This window comes from Chiloscyllium punctatum, chromosome 18, assembly GCF_047496795.1.
Source record: "Chiloscyllium punctatum isolate Juve2018m chromosome 18, sChiPun1.3, whole genome shotgun sequence".
Classification (NCBI taxonomy): domain Eukaryota; kingdom Metazoa; phylum Chordata; class Chondrichthyes; order Orectolobiformes; family Hemiscylliidae; genus Chiloscyllium; species Chiloscyllium punctatum.
The window spans coordinates 79,127,873-79,149,788 of record NC_092756.1 but is presented as its reverse complement, the minus strand read 5'-3'; the positions used below and the strand labels follow the sequence as shown (position 1 = coordinate 79,149,788).

At 38.0% G+C, this 21,916-nt stretch overlaps 1 protein-coding gene across 1 annotated transcript in view; it reads left to right on the top strand.

The window, feature by feature from the left end:
- The first annotated feature begins 8,707 nt into the window (after window positions 1-8,707).
- LOC140489222 (histone acetyltransferase p300-like) overlaps window positions 8,708-21,916 on the top strand; it is a 118,939-nt gene continuing 105,730 nt past the window's right edge. Inside the window, exon 1 of the mRNA XM_072588524.1 lies at window positions 8,708-9,789. Coding sequence (XP_072444625.1) covers window positions 9,705-9,789 — 85 coding nt within the window. The 5' untranslated portion in view covers window positions 8,708-9,704. The remainder of the gene's footprint in view (window positions 9,790-21,916) is intronic.

Sequence of the window (21,916 nt, the reverse complement as noted above, 5' to 3'; positions counted from 1 at the left end):
AACCATTCTCTAATTATGTCAATATTCTCAAATTATTATTTCTAAACTTTTAAAGTACTAAACGTCTAGCCTTTTGTCTGAAATGTGCCGCACAGAGATTGTATCACACAGAACTTTCTTATATTTAGCATACAGAACATGCCAAACTTAGCAGAAAAGCGCCAGTATCAAACCGTGGGATTTGGGTACCGAAAAGGTGAACCTTGTTTTCTGTCTTCTTTTTAATGACCTCATCAAAGAGCGTTGAAGCAGGCTTCCAAAGAGCAGAGTTCCACTCTGTTTCATAACTATTAAATACCCGAACACTAACTCTTACAAAACAAATTACATAAATCAGCTTTGAACTGATAGAGATAGTTTAAGTGAATGGGTAAACATGTGGCAAATGGGGTAGAATAGGGGAAGTATGAAAATGTCCATTTTGCAGGAAGAGTAAAAGTAAGCAAATTATCTCAAAGGTGAGAGGTTGCAGAGCTCTTAGACACAGAGGGATCTGAATGTCCTTATGCATGAATCATATAAGATTTGTGTGCAGGTAGAGCACCTAATTATGAAAGGTAATAGGATGTTATTGTTTATTGTGAGAAGAATTGAATACAAAGGGGATAGGTTACACAGGGCACGAGTGAGAGTGCATCTGCAGTACTGTGCATAGTATTGGTCTTCTTATTTATGGTTTATTAGACTATTACCAGGAATAAGCAGGTTGTTTTATGAAGAAAGTTTGGACAGGTTAGGTTTGTATCTGCTGGAGTTGAGAAGAATAAGAGGTGACTTGAGTGAAACATAAAATCCTGAGGGGGCTTGACAGGTCGGATATGAAGAAGATGTTTCCTGTTGTGAAAGAATCTAAAACAAGAGGTGACTGATTAAAAATTACCATTTACCCAGTTAAAGCTGAGATGTGGTGAGGTATTTTCTCACAGAAGGTCATAGGTCCTAGAACTGTACAGCATGGAACCAAACCCTTCAGTCCAAGTCATCCATGCCAATCAGATATCCTAAAGCGATTTAGTCCCATTTGGCAGCATTTGGTCCATCTCCCTCAAAACCCTTCCTATTCATGTACTAATCCAGAACTTCCTGTAGCAGCTCATTCCTTACACACACCACCATCTGCGTGAGAGCATTGCCTTTCAAATCTTTCCCCTCTCACCTTATGCCCTCTAGTTTTGGACTCCCCCAACCTGGGGAAAAGACCTTACCCTATTCACCATATTCATGCCCCTTACGATTTTATAATCCTCTATAAGGTTCCCCCCTCAGCCTCTGACACTCCAGGAAAAATAGCCCCAGCCTTCTCAGTCTCTCCCTATGCTCAAACCCTCCAACCCTGGCAACATCCTTGTTAATCTTTTCTGCACTTTTTAGTTTTCGCAACATCTTTCCTATAGCAATTCGTAAGAGTTTAACTCTTCCTGAAAATTTGGTGGAAGCAGAGTCTTTGACTATTTTTAGAGCAGATATTAATAGATTATTTTTAATCAAAGGGGTGAAAGTTTACAGTAGAGTAGACAGGAATGTGGATTTGACATTAGAATAGGATCAGCCATGATCTGATTGAATGACAGGGTAGGCTCGAGGGACAATTGTCTGCTCAAATGTGCAAAACTGATAGTTGACCTCCAGTGACAGCAATATTTTTAATGATGGGAATTCCAGACTTTGAAAGCCCTTTTTGTGTGAGGAAATACTCCCTCACGCTACCCCAGAATGGTCTAGCACCATTTTTTAGATTACAGTATACTCCCTTAATCTGAACGCAGTGTTGCATAACACTCTAAAAAGTAGCACAACAGCTCCAGGAACCTTTACTTCACAAGCGCCATCAGTGTTTGCATTCTTACAAAAGAAATGGAAATTCTAAGGCAAATATCATTCTTATGAGCAATTCATTATACAAGCACTGCTGAAGTGGTTGCCCTCATAGTTCCAGACATTTTGATGTCTTTTGCATCGACCAGTTAGTCCACCTCTCGAATATGACTTCAGTGATATGCTGCAATATGTGGTAGTGAGCTATATCTTTCATCTTCAAGTCTATTGGGCTGCTTCAGTCTATCTCCTATAAACCACAAGAATCTAAAAACATTTCAACAGATTAGGATTGAGCTTCACTCTATCTTATAAAACATGCTGTGATCTGAATGTTGGCCAAGGGCATGCTGTCCTTCCATTTTAGGGTTTCCATAGCACTCTGTACTTGAGCCTCATTATTCTTAGTAGCTGTGCCATAGCTCTGTTCAACCTCCTTGAAAATTTCCTTCACGAGCCCTCCTTCTGTATGTTTTTTTTCCTGCATCTTTCAGAATGTTTGTAGTGCCTGTCATTGGCACACACCATCTGGCCTCCTGTGAATGGCAAGGGGTTTGCTTGTACAGGCGGAAAATAAAGTGAGGGTTTCCTCTTGCAAGTTGCAGACATTGCCATTCATGAACAGACAGCTAGTGCATAAATTAGCAACAATGTCTTCAGTCATCTCTACAATCAAAAGCTGAAGGTGAGATGCACATGGACTGCAGCAGTTCAAGAAGGCAGCTCACTACCACCTTCTCAAGGGCAACTAGGCTTAGGAATAAATGCTGGCCCAGCCAGCAAGGCCCATCTCACATAACAGGTCCCATGACTGCATTTTAAAAAAAGATGAGGTCACAGTCAAGCATTGGCATGGAAACAACAACAAAATAGCTCTTCTGAAAATATTTCTATTTACAAAGATGGACCTTTGTGGAAATTTGATGATTTGCAGTCCATAATCACCAGAAGCGACTTATTAATTTTATATTATTTAGTGTCTTGAAATAATTCATGTTTTTCTCAATTTTAAGGTATTTGAGATTTGCCACAGTTGTAGGTTTTACTGAAGAATGAAGAAACTGGCTGCTAGAAGACACTAATTGTGTGGTTGAATTGTGTCTTTGATTCACAACCTGAAGTTACAATGACAGAATCTTAGCCTTTTTTACAACTTGGACTGGCTTCTTCTCTTTGGGATGATATTTTGGTGAGATTAAATATTGCCATTCCAATCACAAAAAATCCCAAACGTTTGTGCTAATATAGATCCTTAAACAATGTAAAATGAACCAAAGTGCTTCATAGCAGTGTTACCAAACAACATTTCACATTGATCCAGACGGGTTATCCAGAACTTGGTTGAAGAAAAAGAAAATTCATATTGGACTTGAAAGGATAAGGAGTTTTCTCTCTCCAGAGATGCTGCCAGACCTTCTGTGATTCTCCAGCGTTTTCTTTTTCTTTTAGGTTTGGAGCAGCATCTTACTCATTTGTGGTACATGGGAATTGCTGCCTGGTTAGCATTTATTGTCTATCCCTACAAAAGAGGTGGGAGAGATGTAGAGGGAAGGAAATACAGGGTGTAACTCATGACCTCCCCAAAAATGTTTGTTGGAAGCTAAGATTTTGAAGTTGCATGCTCTGAGACAGCAATCGCTGATCACTCCTCCCCTCTCCCCTTGCTTTCATAAATTTCTCCTCCTCCCCTTCCACCTGCCATGGGGCCACAATGGAAATACATTTGGGAAGTACTTTCTTAGAGCTTATAGAGCTGAAGGTCCAATCACAATGGTGAAGCAATTAAAATTGGTGGTGCACAAGAGGCCAGGTTTGGAGGTGTGCAGACATCTTTACAGTTAAAGGACTGGTGGAAGTTATGGAGTTTGGAAGGTGATAAGACATCTATAAATTTGAAAATATGGATGAGAATTTTGAATTTGAGACATTACCTTTCTAAGCTAAATCCCTGGGATGGGAATCATTTGGAATATTATTGGAGGTTTGCAGTATCAAAATATGTGCTATCAATGCCCAGGTTGTAAGGTAACTGTAGAACTGCCATTGCAGGACTATGCAAGTTTGGTGGGGTTGCTGTATTCCTGGAGCCTTTCACCGCATGATCTCTTCCCCACAAAAGCCCTATTCCCAAGTTCCCACCATTGGTGATTTAACATGTCCATCTTTGTAATATCCTGCCTTCTCATGTCATTTGGGAATTGAACATCCTCCTGGTTACCCAACTCATAATTCTCATTATTACCATTCCCAATATTCTCATAGATAATTAGTCATAATGTCCAGTGAAAAGAAAAAAGAAAATCAAATGTTTTAAATTATTTTAATGCCATGATGATTATTTATCTGATCCATTTTTTTGGAACCTGCTGTGCGCAAATTGGCTGCTAAGTTCCATACATGACTACAGTACTTAAAATGTTCTTAATTGATTCTAATGCTCTCTGGGCATCCGTGTCTGTGAAATACAGCATATATAGGAAATGCAAGTTCTTTCTTTGTATATGGCAGACTGTGTTAGGTGTCTAAGATGCCAAGAAAACCTCCAAGGGATATGGATTATTTTGACCTACCATTTGCAGATGACATTGGTCAGTGGCAGTTCAGGAAACATTGACTCTGCATTCTCTCCACAGATGCTGCCAGACCTGCTGAGTTTCTCCAACAATTTCTTTTTCTGTCCAACCCAAAGTCTGATGAGTGAACAATAAATGTCTTATATAGCTGTTATGTAAATGTTGTCCATAGCTACCATCTTGGATTGGCATATTTTGCCTCACAATACAGAATCTCAAATGTTCTATTCTGCTTCTCGTTAAAGCTACTTTAGATTGATGGGCATGCAGAGATGTGACTGGGATTGGAGGGTTTTGGTTGTGGAGGGAGGCTGGCTAGGCTGGGGCTTTTTTCCCCCGGAGCATAAGGGGCTGAGGGTGAGGTTCATGGAACAGTGAGGGACATAGATGGGGTGAATAGCTGGGGTCATTTTCCCAGGGTGGGGGAGTTTAAAACTAGGGGGTATGGATTTAATGTGAGAGTGGAATGATTTAGAAGGGACCTGAGGGGCATCTTTTTCACCCAGAAGGTAGTGCCAGGGGAGGTGGTAGAGGTGGGTACAACTGCAACATTTGGGAAAGGTTTGGAGGGATATAGGCCAGAGTTAGATTGAAGGGTCTGCTTTCAATCTGTATAACTCTATGACTCTATATGAATTACAACAGAAGTAGGCCTTTTGGTCTCTCAAACTTGTATTTTAATAAGTTCATGTACAATCTGAATGTGACCTCAACTCCACATTCTCACCTACATATCAATAACCATTGACTTGCTTGTTGATCAAGAATCTGTCTACCTCTCCATTAAAAGTATCCTGTCTCAATTACTCTCTCAGGAAGAAAATTCCAAATGTTCACCACCCTCTGTGAAAAAAAAACTGACCATCTGTGATAAAATAACTCATCTCCATCTTAAATGGGATATACAAAGTTAAAAATCACATAACACCAGGTTATAGTCCGACTAGCTTCATCAAGTGGTTGTGGATGAAGGAGCAACGCTCCAAAAGCTACTGCTTCCAATTAAACCTGTTGGACTACAACCTGGTGTTGTGTGATTTTTAACTTTGTACACCCCAGTCCAACACCAGCATCTCTAAATCATAACTTAAATGGGATACACCATTTTTGTCTACTGTGTCCCCTATTCTCATCTCTCCAACAGTTGCCAATTTTTTTGGCAGTTATCTTTCAAGTCCTTCAGGATCTGTATAATTCAATAAGATCACCTCTCATTCTCTTAAACTCCAATGGATACAAATCCAGCCTGTCTAATAAAAAGACAAAGAAATGGAGATGCTGGAAATCTGAAACAAAGAAGGATCACTGGTCTAGAAATGTTAACTCTGCTTTCTCTCCACAGATGCTGCCAGACCTGCTGAGTTTCTTCAACCATTTCTGTTTCTGTCCAACCCAGCTCATGATGAGTGAACAATAAATGTTTTATACAGATGTAATTCCAATGTTGCCTACAGCTACCATCTTGGATTGGCATATTTTGCCTCATATGAAATTGGACCATGGTGAGATCATTGACTTCTGCTCTCAATGAAAGTGTGGAAAAATGACTTGGCAATGTCTCGATGACAAAAGAAAAGGAAGCATTTATATGGCACCTTACACTGCCTCAGGACATCTCAAAGTTATTTACAGCCAATTGTAACATAGGAAACACAGTGCGCATCCAAATAATTTGCATCGATAGTGCTGGTTAAGGGATACATTTGACCAATACACCAGGGGAAGCTCTGCTGCTCATCCAGTAAATAATGCCATGGGATCATTAATGCTCACGCGTGGATAGTTAATAGATTTGTTTAACTTTTCATCCAAAAGATGGCATCTGCATTAGTGCCACTTTCCATTGGTACTGCAATGGGGTAAATGCCTAGATCTTGTAGTGTAGTTTCTGGAGTGGAACTTGACCCTATAACGTTCTGACTCTGAGGCAAGAATGCTACTAACTAAGCAACTGCAGTAGAAAAATATCATTGATGATTGAGTTCTGAAAGCTTTGCACTTCCCACAATTCTGACTGTCCAGTTCGGAGATGGGAGCGGTAACAGTATTACAATTGACTTTGTAACCTGGAATCTCTGTTGACTTTTTTAATCTTGCATAGAAAAAACAAATTTCTCAGCAGTTTCTCAAAGCAAAGTGGAAATTCGTATTCTTCAGATGTCAGCAGCTATCGGTGTTATGCAGACTTGCTCCAGTTATAAAACAAGTCTGCCATTAGGGCTGGAAAGTCTCCCAAAAGGTTGTCAAAGTACAATTTGGAAAATATTGCTCCCTGACTGTACCATGGTAGTGACTCGGAATGGAATCACATTCTACAGCTTCCCAGCATCTCAACTTAGTGGAAGTTCTTTGTGCAGCACAGTTATTTCACTTTTGTGTGCAACCACATTGAGTCTGAAATGTACCCATGTCCATTTTGTATTTTCTAGTGGATTACTGGTTAGAAATCAGGAGCTGGATCAACAACATATTCTCTTCTCACTCTTCCAATTGTGGTGCTCTTCACCTGAGATCAGCTTGACATTTGGCTTGAAAATTGCCCAATGTGTATTTCTGCACAAAATAAATTTAGTGTATTTACTCGTTAAACCATAAATGAATATTCAAAATAAATTTTATCTTTAATGGATTTCTCTTCTAGTTCTCTTCTGATGTACATTTAAAGGTACTTTTTCAGTTGAGCTTGCTGGACAAAAATCATGACTGGAAACTGAACTCATATTGCTTGCTCTTTTCTGAATAAAGATGTCCCAAGGCCAATTCCAGTATTTTGTTGTTATCCGAGCTACATAGCTTGTCACTTCCCTGATCAATATGAGGACACCTTGTTTGTGCTACTACATATTAGTTCCTCAAAGGAATATTTCTATCAGTCATGGATTATAATGTACAACTGGATCAGTTTATTAATGTGCTATCTTTGTCTGCTGTGTATTTGGAAAATATGAAATAAAATAATTTTCAAAATATTATTGTTGTGGATGTATTTGCTAAAATGTAAACTACAATAACAGTGCTAGCTATTTCCATTCAAAGAATTAATTGCATCCATTCTAACGTCACTCATTAATTTTCTTCTACCTCTGCTTTTTATTTACGTTTTTTGAAAATGTTGACAAATATGCATTTGATGTGGAAATGAATTATAATAATATGCTCAAGAATATTTTAATTATTTTCTTAGTTGACAAGTTGCCATTAGGCCACTTATTTTGTGTACATAATACGTAATCTGTGATATAGGTTTAAATCAAATTTTATACATAGAAAAACCTCTGCTTTTCTTGCTTATTTTTGAAAAAATGTTGACAAATGTGCATTATTAGGTCATTTATTTTGAATATATATATATATAAAATTTGTGATATAGGCTTACATGGAATGCTACGCATAGAGAACTGCTGCATTTCTTTTCCCTTTTTGAAAAAAGTTTGACCAATGTACATAATTACACTACTTTATGTTTAAGTATGTATAATTTGTGATATTGGCATGATGTAATTCTGTTCATTATAATCATTTAATGCCTACAATATGGAAGCAGGCCATTCGGTCCATCAAGTCTATACCAAATCTCTGAAGAGCATCCACCCAGACCGACCCGCCTACCCTATAACCCTGTATAATCATGCATTTTATGTATATGTATATATATGTGTCTATATTGGCTTTAATGTAATTCTACAATTTTCCTTTTTAAAAAATGTGGACAAATGTGCATAATCAGTGAAGGTATTTTATGTATAGTATATATATAATTTGTGATGAATCTAAATGTATGCATTCTGTGCAGAATGAGGCCTTTTGTATACACACAATTTGTGATATAGGTTTGAATGTAATGCTATGCATAGAGAGACTTATGCTTTTCATTGTCCCTTGGAAAAAGTTGACAAATATGCAGAATCAATCAATTTATTTTGTGTGTACATACATTTGTGATATAAACATTCATTATAATTCTATGCGTGAAGAGAGCGAAAGCAGGGGAGATCCTTTCCCATTCACTGTGCAATCCAAGATGGAACGGAAGGGAAAATAGTATTTTCCAACCAAATATTGTGCGTGCACTCACAACAAAAAAAAATCCTGCGTATACGTTCTGATCCATCAAAACCAGCTCCCCTTCTCCTGTTGCAGAAGGGAAAAGGTTGCTGGAACCTGGGGAATGGGGAGCACGATGACGTAATGCGGGAGGCCCACTGACCAATGGGAGGGCGGAGGCCGAAGTCACGTGGGAGAGTGGGGTTGTTCGGCAGTTTCCGTGAGGCCGGAGCCGAGTCGAACCGAACACCCGGGCCTTCTCTCCCCTTTTTTTTTTCACGTCGCTGCGCTGCGCTCGGCGAGAGAACAACAAGCCGCCATTTTGTTTTGAAGAGAGGAGAAGGAGACAGAAAGAGAGAGAGAGAGAGAGAAGCGAGCGATAGACAGATAGATAGATCGAGAGTGGGGGAGCGAGCGAGAGAAAAGAGGAGGAGGGGGGTAAAAGAGAGAGGAAAAAAAACTTCGTTCGGGCTTGTGCGGATTGAAGGGAGAGGTGAAGGAGAGGGTTGAAGAAAAGAACAGGAAAAGAAAAAAAGAGAAGGAGGAATATATCAGCAATACGAATTCAACAGCAGGGAAAAAGGGGAAAAGTAGTAGTTTAAGAAAAACTCATTTTTATGCTGAGTCCGTTATTTAAATAATTTTTAAAACCAGAAACATTTTTTTTTAAAAAACGGTTCCTCACCATTTTTCCCCCCTTGTGAAGAACGGGAGGCTTTCTCTTGAGAGGGACAGAGAAGGTGGATGAATCGTTCTAGCTTTATTGGATAGAAGGTGGGGGGGGGGGGAGGGAGGAGTGGGTTTTTAAAAAAAAAATCCCCCGTCTTTTTAAAAAAAAATGTATCTATATGTGAGGTGTCGGGAATGTGGAAGGGAAGACCGTTTCTGAAGTGATTAGGGATGTGGTTTTCGTCGGCGAAGCCGTCGTAACTTTGAATCTTTCGTTTTCTTTTTCTTTTAGGTTTTCTTTCCCCAAACACCCTCCCTCCCCTCTTCCGTTTTCATTTTTTTTGGGGGGTGTTGGAGGGGGGGGGGTGGCTGGTTTTGATTGCCCATGGACGATCGACCTAAAAAACCTGGGCCTGGCATTAGGCCTTAGGCTCTGAGACTTGGAGAGAGATAGAGGAGGAGGAGGAGGGGGGGGAATTAATTATTTTCTGTTACCGTGCGGGGGGAGGGATTTAAACCTTCGATCAATCCGTAGCTTTTGCGGTTTCGTTTAAAAAAAAAATTCCAAAAAGTTGTAAGGTGTGATTTTAAATTCGGGAAGAAATGGCAGAGAATCTCTTGGACGGACCGCCTTCAGCAAAGCGGCCTAAAATCTCCTCCCCGGCTCTATCAGCCAGCGATGGCACAGGTACTGTAACCCATTTTATTCCAATAGTTTGTCCATTTACATTAGTGGTTGTGCTTAATCGTGATTTTCTCTTTCAAAGACTTGAAACGTAAATCAAGGCTGTAGTCCAGATTTAGCATTTTCTTATTCCCATATCTGCGTATATGTGTAAAATTCATAAACCCTATTATGAATCAACATTGTGGGGAGTTCGTACATAAATGTTTTCTGTTAATTCTTTTTTGGAGTATTTTCCGTTTGGAAGATGATTTGTTTTTCTATTCAGGTATTGTTATGGAGGATGGGGAAGCCTAAATTATCCTTCGGTTGCTGTTTTATCCTTTGTTTTACTAACCACCTTTCGACTGTGTTTGCTTCTTGTTTTATTATGGGAAAATGGACGAATGGTTTAATTGAGCATTTAAGATTTGTGCTTTGGCTAATTTATTGTTGTGGAAGAGGGTGGAATGGATATAGTGTTGCTTCGTCTTGACTTGGTTGAGTAGGTGTGTGTTCTACCGGATCACGTATGAAGTAGGGGTTTGATTGGTGTGTTTTTAAAATGGTTTCATCTTGCACAGAATTAAAAGTATGCAGAGTTTTTTTTAAAGTATGTTTTATATTAAGTCAGAGGAGTAGGTAAATTGAATTGCACCATGTTGTTTCAGGGCAGTATAGTAAGGATGTTCCTTGGTGCTTGAAGGTTTTCCTTAACTTTGCTTTTGATTTTTTAAGTGAAACTTGAACAGCAGTATGAGGGAATATTGTGAATTTTTAATTTTGCAAAATATGAAGTATATTTCTGTTTTGATCATACTTTGTTCAGTGTGTTAAGCATGTTTATGCTTAAATGAGTTGTACTCTTATGCTGTTTTCAATACACAGGTATAAATATTTCTGCATATGTTCTGTATGATCTGGTATGGATACTTTGTCTTAAGGAAGTATGCAACATTGTGCTGCTCAGTTGCTGTGTCAACGTACTTATAAACAAATAAAATTCACTCAATTTGGCCAAATTATTTTTTATTCTATTATTTCTAAATGCCATACTTTGGGAAAACAAAAAGTGATATTCAGTGTGTCATGAAACTGAAGTAATTTAATGTACAGAAAGTTCAGGATAACTAACTTGTGTTGGCTTCACATCTTCTACATATAATTTTAATTTGTGAATAAGCTCACATTATTTTAGATGGTGATAATTTCCTTGATTATGAATCATTCAACCTGCATGCTACTTCCAGTATGTTAAACATAACTACTGGAATTGAACTTGGTCAACAAAAAGGTGCAGGTGTGCCTTAAAAGTTGAATTTGGCAAAATCCTGGTCAATCTTTGGCACTGGATGAAGGCAGGTGCTCTAAATAACCTACATGTTACATGTCTAAGGTACTTGCCCTGAATTGTTAAATTGCTCTAAAATCTTTGTTTATGTGAATTTGATACTTTGGGTCATTTTGTTTTAATATGGTTCTGTTGATCTTTCATTTTGCAGCAGTAACGTTAATGCTTTGTGGTGAGTCAAACAGCACCTCTTAGTTCTTTAATAATGCTCAGCCATTTGGAACTATTAAGCTTGCTGAACCCAAAATTAGAGGACACTTTATAAATTGAGAGAGAGTTCCTCAAATGATTCGGCACCCATAAATCAGTTGTAAGTTAATTGTTTACCGTATCAGATTAAATGGAAATCGCACTCCACAGTTGTTTGTAGGGTACAGTTTCTTAGGGGGGTTGTTGGGGTAATGAGTGAATCTGTTGAGGCTGCAATAGCTTTGTTGTGGTACAGAATAACTTAGATTTCATTTGGCCAGCTCATCTGTGAAGATGTTGGGTAACTATTTCTTGGTCTACTTCCTAACACATGGCCACTTGCCAATGAGCATTAATCCGTTCGGTGTTTCCTGTGTTGATGTACTACAGTACCAAGATGGGTAGTCCATCAACTTCGAAGCATTTTGAATTCAAATATTTTCCCTCCCAGATGTGTATATCAAGCTTCGCATCATCCAATCACGTCTGCGTGGTCTATCCTTTATAATGTCCTGTGTAATGAGCTTTAGCCTGTTACCCAACTTTCTCATCACAGCACTATCAGCAACTAGAAACACAAAAGACCCTCATGAAAATTGCAGAAAATATATAACCTTTGCAGATTTGTAGCAAACTCTGTTGTTCAAAATATACTAAGATTGATTTACGGTTTTTACTATACGTACTTAGGTCAATTTGTGCATTTTGATTGAAATTATTCTTTAAAATGGTGATTTTTGGGGTTTTTAGCATTTTAGCTAACTGCATCTAGTTTTTAATATTCCCTTATAATATTTCTGCTTTTCCATAATAGTCCACATTAATCCATGCATCAATGAGTTTTTGCTATACAGAAACAGTGTTTAAGATATTTATATTGTACTTAATCTTATTCCCAAAGGTATCATCTGAGCGTTTTGTTCACTACATGCATTTTTTTGTGTACTGCATTTTTCTTTACAAGGAGTTTCTCCACAGCATCAAAATTGCAATAAACATTATTTTTCAGGTATTTAAAGTTAAAATTGGGGCTTGAACTCCAAAATAATACGCAACTTCTTTCAAGTCCTCAGTAGGCAAGGTATTTGTACAAATGGTAAAATGTTATGTGCTGATTTTAACTTTTACAGTCCACTCTCTGTGTGTGTGTGTGTGTGTGTGTGTGTGTGTGTGTGTGTGTGTGTGTGTGTGTGTGTGTGCACGCGCGCGCAAATACACAATCTTCTGTCTTTTCTCTTTTTTTTCTCCAGTCTTTTGGTGTAGAATTAATGCATTTAGTTTAAATTCCAATTTGACTCTTCTGATTGCCATGTTAGGTTATAAACAGTCCATTTGAAACATAAGAATTGGTTTAGTAATTTGTTGTCTTGGCCAATACTTATCCCTTAGCCAGCACTAATCATGACAGGTTATTTGGTCATTCTTGAGTTATTGTTTGTGGGATCTTGCTGTATGGGAATTGACTGCTGTAATTACAAGGAGGAATGCAAACTTGAAGTCCTTCTTCAGCTGTAGCATGCTTTAGTGTTTTCCAGGACCGAGAATGGATCATAGTTACTTTCTTTATAGAACTTATCTTTTCAATTGGTCTTCATGCCAGATACCTTTTTCATGCAAGAAGTGTTAAACTTGGGTAATCTTGCATTAATGTGGGACTTAAGACTCCCTTCTCCCTCTCTCTCTCTCTCTCTCTCTCTCTCTCTCTCCCTCTCTCTCTCTATCTATTAGTTTGTTTCTGTTTTCTAATTGAATTGTAATTAGGCTTCGAGATATCTGACCTTTCTACACAACCTTCACTTTTGGATCAACAGTTGCTCTTGTGCTTTTTATCTTAAATTTTAAAACATGCCTTTTTAAAAGTTTCCTTTTTAATCACTTCACAAGATTTTCAAGAGGTCACAGATGGGGAAAAATGCAAAGAGTGATGGGCCTCTATGAAATTAGGAATGGATGGTGGGTCCTTTCCAAATCTTTTTGAACTCAGTAAATACAAGTGAATCAACATTACTGTAAAAAGTTGAATTAGTTTAAATAATGTAATACAAAAGTAAATGGTGATTGATAAAATATTCCAGGTGGTGCCTAATCCAGCTGGTTCTTCTGCTTGTTAATAAAAGATTATCACAAGCCTCCTGTTTTAAATCTTGAGTATTTTGTTGTTAACAGCAATTGATTATTAATCTTCTACTACTACATCTTTTGAACAATTGCTCTCATGTTTTTTTGTTTCAGAATGTCATTGTTGTAAAGTTGCAGAGATGCTGTTTCATAATTTTTGAGATAAATGCTGTTGTTGCAATTCTTGATATACAAATTTTATAGTGTTATTAATTGATCACATCTGAGTGATATAAGCAAACTTTTAAGGCTTTTTTTTTGTTACGGATTTTGGCAAGTGTTGTGATGAAAGAAGGTGCTAAAGTAATTTTTACATATGTTATCAGTCCCTTTTCCCTGATCCCAAACCAATTTGATTAATTTGGCTCCTTCAACTCTGTTGGAAAGTGCCTACTTGTTAAATATTAATTTCTTGCTTGCAATGGTGGTTTCTTTGTGAAATATATAATTAACTGTTCTAGTCTAATATGAATTGTTGTCAATGCTTTTTGTATATGTTTGTTGCTTTTGCCCAGTGATGTACCATAGATCAGCCCGGAGTTTGATAGCAAAGAACTAAGCATATTGTTTAAAGTTCAATGAACTTTTCTTTTAAACTTCATATTTGGAAATAGTTGTTGCAGGATCAGCATTGATGTATAATATTTTTGTGAACTTAATGTTTTAATTTAGTCAAGTTTTGTTACGGTATTAAAGCAATTCTGAATATAATTCTCTTTGTTAACATCAAATGTTACAATTTGTGTTGGTTGATATAACTGAATGCTACAGTATAGCTTGCTTAAATTATTTTGCAAGTGTTAATTAAATTTGAGTATGGCATTTCTGAGATAAGCTTAAGAACAATTCCCTAATGTGTGGACTTAGGGAACGATCTAGCTAGCTGAGACCTTTTCTTGGAGCAAAGCTTTGTGTTCTACATCCTGTATCTAACTTGAGAGTTCTCTACACTGTAATAGCTAGGGTGGGCAGTGTTACACTACTTGAGTATACTCAAACCTTACTTTTTTGGATATTTGTACAATTTAAAATAATAAAATGAAAGGGATGTAAACTTGTCAGTTTGGAACTCATCTTTAATGATTAGCTTGACACATCCAGTACATGGGATATTTTGAAGGGGGTTATGCTACCCATCAAGCAATAAAATGTTAAAACCATTTATTGTCATGTCAAAAAAAAAGTAGCATGTGGCATTTGCATAATACATTACATTGCACAATATCTTGTGTATTTGCGTACAGGTTATTTCCTGGTAATCTACCCACAGAAAAAGGTATTGGAATATTATTATAACTTTCATGTCAATGTTTTTAAAGTAATAATTCCGTATTTTGCACAGTGTCCATAAGTAGTATGTTTTGTTTTTGTAGTTTAATGCAAAAATGCACTAGATTGAATTGTCTTCCATGTAACTTGATTATAATTTCTGGTGAAAATTCAGGAAGAAACCTTTTAAATAAAGGATCCTTTCTGTAAGTTGTCCTCTACGGATGAATTTGTATTTGAATGTGCTAAATCAAAATGTTTCTGTTACAGACCTTTTCATTATTTTGAGCAAGTTAGTTTCTATATCACTTGCTAGTTTCTAAATCTGTGTTAAGCTAGCAAAAGTGACACACAATTAATTTGAACTTGAGTGACTTGTACAAATTCTTTTCATGATTAGTTTATAAATTCCCATGAGTATCCATACGTGTATTCTTTGTGTAACTTAATGGCAACTCCTTCTCATTCAGGTTGTGTTCAGTAATCTGCAAAAAGAGAAGAAGGTTGCGCTCTAGAAGGAATGCAGTTGGCTCAATATGTCTGAGCCACCTGTTTGATATGGCAATCAAACCTGGTCTGTGATACTTTTACCTCAACCTTCAAATTTTTTCCTCCAGCTTTATCAAGTTTCTATCTTTAAAGGATGCAGTGATTTAATGCTTCAGGCTATTCTCTATAGTGAACCATTGTGATTCCACAACCATGTCAGAATAAACTGTATGTGGCCCTCACTGAGATGACTTACTGTTGACTTCTTATCACTGATTCTGACTTTTGGTGTTAGAATTCTTCTTAGTTTCAGACAAAGCAGCATACCTCTTCTTCGTCTTCTGTTTCAGTGGATATCTTCAATGTCTAATGCCCATCATAACTTTTTTCATTGTTTGTGTTATCTATTTGGATACCAGCTTTAATGTTCTTTTAGTATTGAGTTGAAAACATCATATGGTTCTCTGTAACCTAACAAGTATTTTATACTACTGTTGTGGTGGAATTTCTTGTTTAACTTTACATTTTATTTTGATATTGAAGTTTACAGATCAGAATATCTTGGTACTACAGAGCACAGGCGAGTTTGTTCTATTTGAATATGGGATGGCAGGCAAGCATGCATTTATTGGTGGTCGTGATTTGCCTTCTTGAACCATTGTATTCTTTGAGATGTAAACCCCGTCAGTGATGTTTGGAAGAGTGCTAGGGTTTTGACCAGCAGCAGAGAAGGAACATTGAAGTGTTTCAAAGTCAGGATGTACAAAGTTAAAAATCATACAACACCAGGTTATAGTCCAACAAGTTTAATTGGAAGCATTAGTTTTTGGAGTGCTGCTCCTTCCATCAGGTGATTGTGACAATCACCTGATGATGAAGGAGCAGCGCTCTGAAAGCTAGTGCTTCCAGTTAAACTTGTTGGACTGTAACCTGGTGCTGTGTGATTTTTAACTTAGTACACCCCAGTCCAACGCAGGCATCTCCAAAGTCTGGAACGTGTGTGACTTAGATGGTGGTCCCATGCATCTGCTGCCCTTGTCCTTTATAGTTTAATAAACTGTGGCAACATACTGGTTTCTTGAATAGTAGTAGAGTCACTGGTAATTTTGTTATTTTGATAGTTTTTTTGTTAGAATTAGTCACATTTTTCTGTTTACTGCCAGCTTACCCTCCTTGATTGCATTGATTTGGGTGATGGTCAGCTCCATGAATTCCAGATGCTTTTTCTGATTGAACATCAAACGTTTTCATCTATAAATCTAGACATTGTGCTTCAATTACAGGAAGTAAAATAACAGCTAAATCTAAAAGTCACAGGCCCTTTATCCTCCCTGTACTGTCCCTCCTCCCAATAAGCTGTCTTCCTAGCCAGTATATCTGTGCACAAAAAGTTCTAATCACCATCCATTTTCTCTCGCCTTTTTCCTTAATTTTCCTTTTCCAAGCTACTTTTGAAAAGTCACCCAGCACAAACCTTTGAAGTAAATTTCACATGCTTAATTCTGAAAAGAATAATCTCAATTTTTATTTTGTTTAATCTTGTATTTATGACTAGTTACAAACAGTTCAGTTCTGTCTGCCTTGGTCCAGTCTTCGGTGATTTTAAAGAGCATAGAAAACGTGGAACCCATGTATGTTGCATATTTAATAAGGTGCCATGTAGAAGGTTATATCACAAAAGTAGGAGAAACTATTTTGGCAAGGGTTGAGGCTAGTTTAGTGGACAGATAAGTGATTTTTGAGTTGGCATGTGTGTAGCTAATTGGGTACCACAGGATCAATGCAGGTCCTCAGTCACTTCAAATTTATATCAATGACTGGGTGAGGGGACCAAGTTTCATATGTCCTTGCTGATGAATGCAAAGTTGGGTGGAAGGTAACTTATAAGGAGGTTGCAAAGAGATCTAGATGGGTTAAATGAGTGTATAGCAGAATGGCAAGAGGAATTTAATATAGAGAATTGTAAAAACCAGAATTTTTTTGAAGTTGGTATGAGGCAGGGAAATATTGATGTTCACAATGACCTGGATGCCTTAAACAATAATCCCAAAATGAGCATGCAGGTACAGCAAGTAATTGCGTAATGTGTCCATTTGCTTTCTTATTATTAGATGGGATTGCAGCAAGAGTGAAAAAGTCTATTGCAATCTAATAGAACTTTGGTGAAACCACCCCTGCAGGACTGCATTTAGTTTTTGTCTCCTTATCTGGGAGAGAATTTTGTTCAACAGGGTATGATAATTTACCAGACTGATTGCTTGCTGGGAGAAGGGGATTATCCTGAGAAGTTTTGTTTTACTTATTTGTGAGACATGGGTGTCACTGGCTGGCCAAGATTTATTGCCCATCCCTAAGTGCTCTTGAACTGAGCGGCTTGTTATGTCACTTTTATCAGAGCACAGCTGAGAATCAACCATATGCTGGAGTCGCACATAAGCCAGACCAGGTGAGAATGGCAGATTTCCTTCCTAGAAGCACATTACTGAGCCAGATGGGTTTTTGGTGGATTCTTAATTTCAGGTATTTTTTAATTATTGAATTCAAATGGCAGAATTTGAACCAAGCTGTGATTTTTTTGAGAAGATTTGTAGCTGAGGTTGTAAATTTACTCGCTGAGTTGGAAGATTTGTTCTCAGGTGTTTTGTCGCCATGCTAGGTAATATTATCTGTGAGCCTCCATTGAAATGTTCCTTCCTGCTTTTTATTTGTGTCTTGGTCTGTTGTGGTGGGTGAGATCACTTCTGGTTCTTTTTCTGCGAGGTTGGTAAAAGGGGTCCAAATCAATGTGTTTGTTGATGGACTTCCGGTTTGAATGCCAGGCCTTTAGGAATTCCCTTGCTTGTCTTTGTTTAGCCTGCCTTAGGATGGATGTATTGTCCCAGTTGAGCTGGTGTCCCTCATAGTCAATACTAGTTTAGGATAAAGAAACACTGGCCGCACTACTGGACAAACCAAGGACACAAACACCAGACAATACCAACTCTATCAACAAGAACAGCATCCTCAAGCTAGTAGACCTGTGCCTCACAATCCACTTCATCTTCATTGACAAGACCAACAAACAAATCAATGGGGCGCCTATGGGATCACCAATATCAGGATTCCTTGCAGAAGCAGTTATGCAGAGGTTGGAACAAACAGCCCTCCCAATGATCCAGCCCAAGCTTTGGCTTTGCTATGTTTATGATACCTTCTTCATCACAAAATGGAACAAATTAGAAGAAACCCACAAGCACACAAACAATAACCTTACTGGTATAAAGTTCACCAAAGAGGAAGAGAACAACACCATACTCCCCTTCCAAGATGTCACAGTCAAAATGAAAAGCCAGTGGAGAGCTGTGGATCAGTATCTACAAGGAAGCGACACACACAAACCAGACACTCAACTACAGGAGCAATCATCCCAACACCCACAAACTGAGCTGCATCAGGACATTATTTAAACGAGCCACAACACCCTCCTCGAGAAGCTGAAGAAAAACACCTATCCAAGATATTCAACAATAATGAGTACCTGATGAGCACAGTCCACTGATTCTTACACAACAAACCTAAATAAGACGATTCAACATGTGCAGGGACTGTAGCTGCACTGTCATACATTAAAAACATCTTGGAAATGATGACCCTTCCTCTTGGCATCATGGTAGCTCACAAACCTACCAACATACTGAAACAGCTCTGGATGAAATTAAAGAACCCTGTGCCAAAAATCATCAGAACCAACGTCATATACAAAATACCCTGCAAGGACTGCAACAAACGTTACATCAGATGGACAGACAGACAGGAAACAAGCCCTCAGGATACACTAGCACCAACTAGCCATCAAAAGACATGACCAACTATCACTAGTATCCTTACAAACAGATTGAGGGACAGCAGTTCAACTGGGACAATACATCCATCCTAGGAGAAGCTAAACAAGGATACGCAAGGAATTTGTAGAGGCCTGGCATTCAAACTAGTACTCCATCAACAAAACGCATTTGATTTGGACCCCATTTATCAACCTCTCAGGTAAAGAGCCAGATGTGATATCATCCACCATAACAGACCAAGACACACAAATAGAAAGTGAGACAGAACACCAGCGCTTCAACGGAGGCTCACTAATGATATTACCTAGCATGGTGACAAAATAGCTGAGAACAAATCTTCCAGCTCAGTGAGTAAACTTACAACCTGAACCAGGATCCCTCGAACATTAGCTGAGTTTCTGGATTAAAAGTCTAGCAAAAATACCACTAGACCATAGTCTCTTCTCATTGAGCAGACCAGGCCCACATATCTTGGACTTCAATGAAATCATTTCCTGTTCTTCTAGAATCTAAGTTCTTGAGCAGTTTGACAGGATATTTTTCCTGACTGGGGTAACTTGGAACTGTGAATCAACATCTGAGTTGGGGGTGACATTTATGACTGAGATGAGAAATGTGTTAATTCAAATGAATGTTTAAATTTCTCTATCCCATAGAACTGTGGTTGTTTCATCATCGAATATGTTCAAGAAGGAGCATGAGAGAATTTTGAAAACTAAGGAAGTAAAATTACATCGAGCTATTGCAAAAGTTGGAATTGAAGTAAATGAGCAGCAATGATCATATTGAATTAACTGTTTGAAATAGGCATGTTGTTCCTAATGCTTGTGTTCTTATTAGTATTTTTATCATACACCATATTTTTCTCATGAAAAAGAATGCACTTTTTCAATAGGAAGGATGTTATTAAACTTGAAAGGGTTCAGAAAGATTTACAAGGATGTTGCCAGGTTGGAGAGTTTGAGCTATAGGGAGAGGCTGAATCAACCGGGGCTATTTTTCTTAGGGCATCAGAGGCTGAGGGGTGACCACACTGAAGTTTATAAAGTCATGAGGGGCATAGATAAGGTGAATAGCCAAGGTCTTTTCCTTAGCACAGCAGAGCCCAAAACTGGCAGAGATTTTTTTTGTGGGTGGGGTGGGGGGGTGGAAAGAAGTGAGGAGAGAAGGAGATTTAAAAGGGGCAACTTTTTCACACAGAAGATGGGTGGAAGGATGCAATTACAACTTTTAAAAGTTGGGTATATGAAAAGGAAGGGTTTAGAGGGTTTTGGGCCAAATGCTGACAGATGGGACTAAATCTACTTGGGATATCTGGTCGGCATGGACAAATTGGACCTCAGGGTCTGTTTCTGTGCTGTACAACTCTGACTATTTGGCAGCATCTGTGGAGTGAGAAACAGTTAACATTTTGAGTGTACTATGACTCCTCAGAACCAATCAGTGTTACCAGACCTGCTGAGTTTCTCCAGCATTTTCTGTATTTTTTTTGTGGACTGTGGCTATTTATTTGACCATGTATGTTATGTTAACTTTGTTCCTTTTATCATCTGCATGAAATAAGAAAGATTGTTAGATCTCTTTCATAGAACTCCTACAGTGCACAATGTGGCAATTTGGCTATCAAGTCTGCACCTTTTGAAGAGCATCCCACCCACACCCAGCCCCCTATCATACCCATAACCCCGCATTTTACCATAGCTTATTCACCCCTCCTGCACATCCCTGAACGCTACAAACAATTACAGCATGGCCAATCCACCTAACCTTCACATCTTTTGGACTGTGGGAGGAAACCCACGCAGACACTGGGAGAGCGTGTAAACTTTCTGGTCCCTGGTATTGTGATGCAGCAGTGCTAACCACTGGCACACCATGTTTGCCATTCTGTGGGCATATGTGATATTCCACAACAAAAAATGCAGACCCGGTGTTGGTAACCTTTGGTTTATTTTCATCATGAAAGTTATTTACTACCTTTCTTAATCAGGGTGATATTAACAATTCAACTAATTTAAAATATTGCCTAATAATGTTCCTTTATGCTGACTGTGACAATCAAATTGCTTTTAATTATGTCTTGAAATATGCAACTTAGTGTTTGGTGCCTTATTTATTCTGAATGAACATTGATGCTTGGGCTATTCCTGTTAAAATTCTTGGTTGAATTTGGAGGAAGAAAAGTTACAACTTGCCACATGAAAAACTGAAATAAATGAATGAAAACATAAATGCATAGAAAATACATTTTAAAAGTGTGAAATAGTATTTTTTAATTTGCTGAATTTGGATGAAAGTGTTGAGATAATGTGGATAGTGACTAATTCAATCCTTTTTATAACTTATAAGAGAAAAACATAATTAAACCAAGTTTATGATTGCTTAGAAGCAATGGGTTCAGTACCATGGCATTGTTTGCTTAAGCAGAGCGGCTTTTTAATAGATTATAAGGGTACGCTGATAAGTTGTTTGTCCTTCCCTTTAAGATTCCAGCAAGATTTGCACTTAGTTTTATGTTTTTAGAGAGTGGGATTGAGGTGTATTGAATTTTGGAAACATTTGAGTGCAAAGTACGATAATACTTGAATTTCAGTAACTTATAACTTATATGTCACACAATTAAGTATTTATCAGTAAGCCTTTGGCTACACTCATCATAGTTGGAAAACTTTTAAATTGGCAGTGAAGAAGGCATTTGGCATGCTAAAGAGTTGGGATGTCTTTGTTGCAGCTGTACAAAACTTTGGTGAGGCCACACTTGGAGTACTGTGTGCAGTTCTGGTCATCCGATTATAGAAAGAATGTCATTTAAATAGAAAGAGTGCAGAAAAGATTTACTGTGATGCTACATGGACTGGAAAGTTTGAATTACAAGGAGAGGCTGGATAGGCTGGGACTTCTTTCCCTGGAG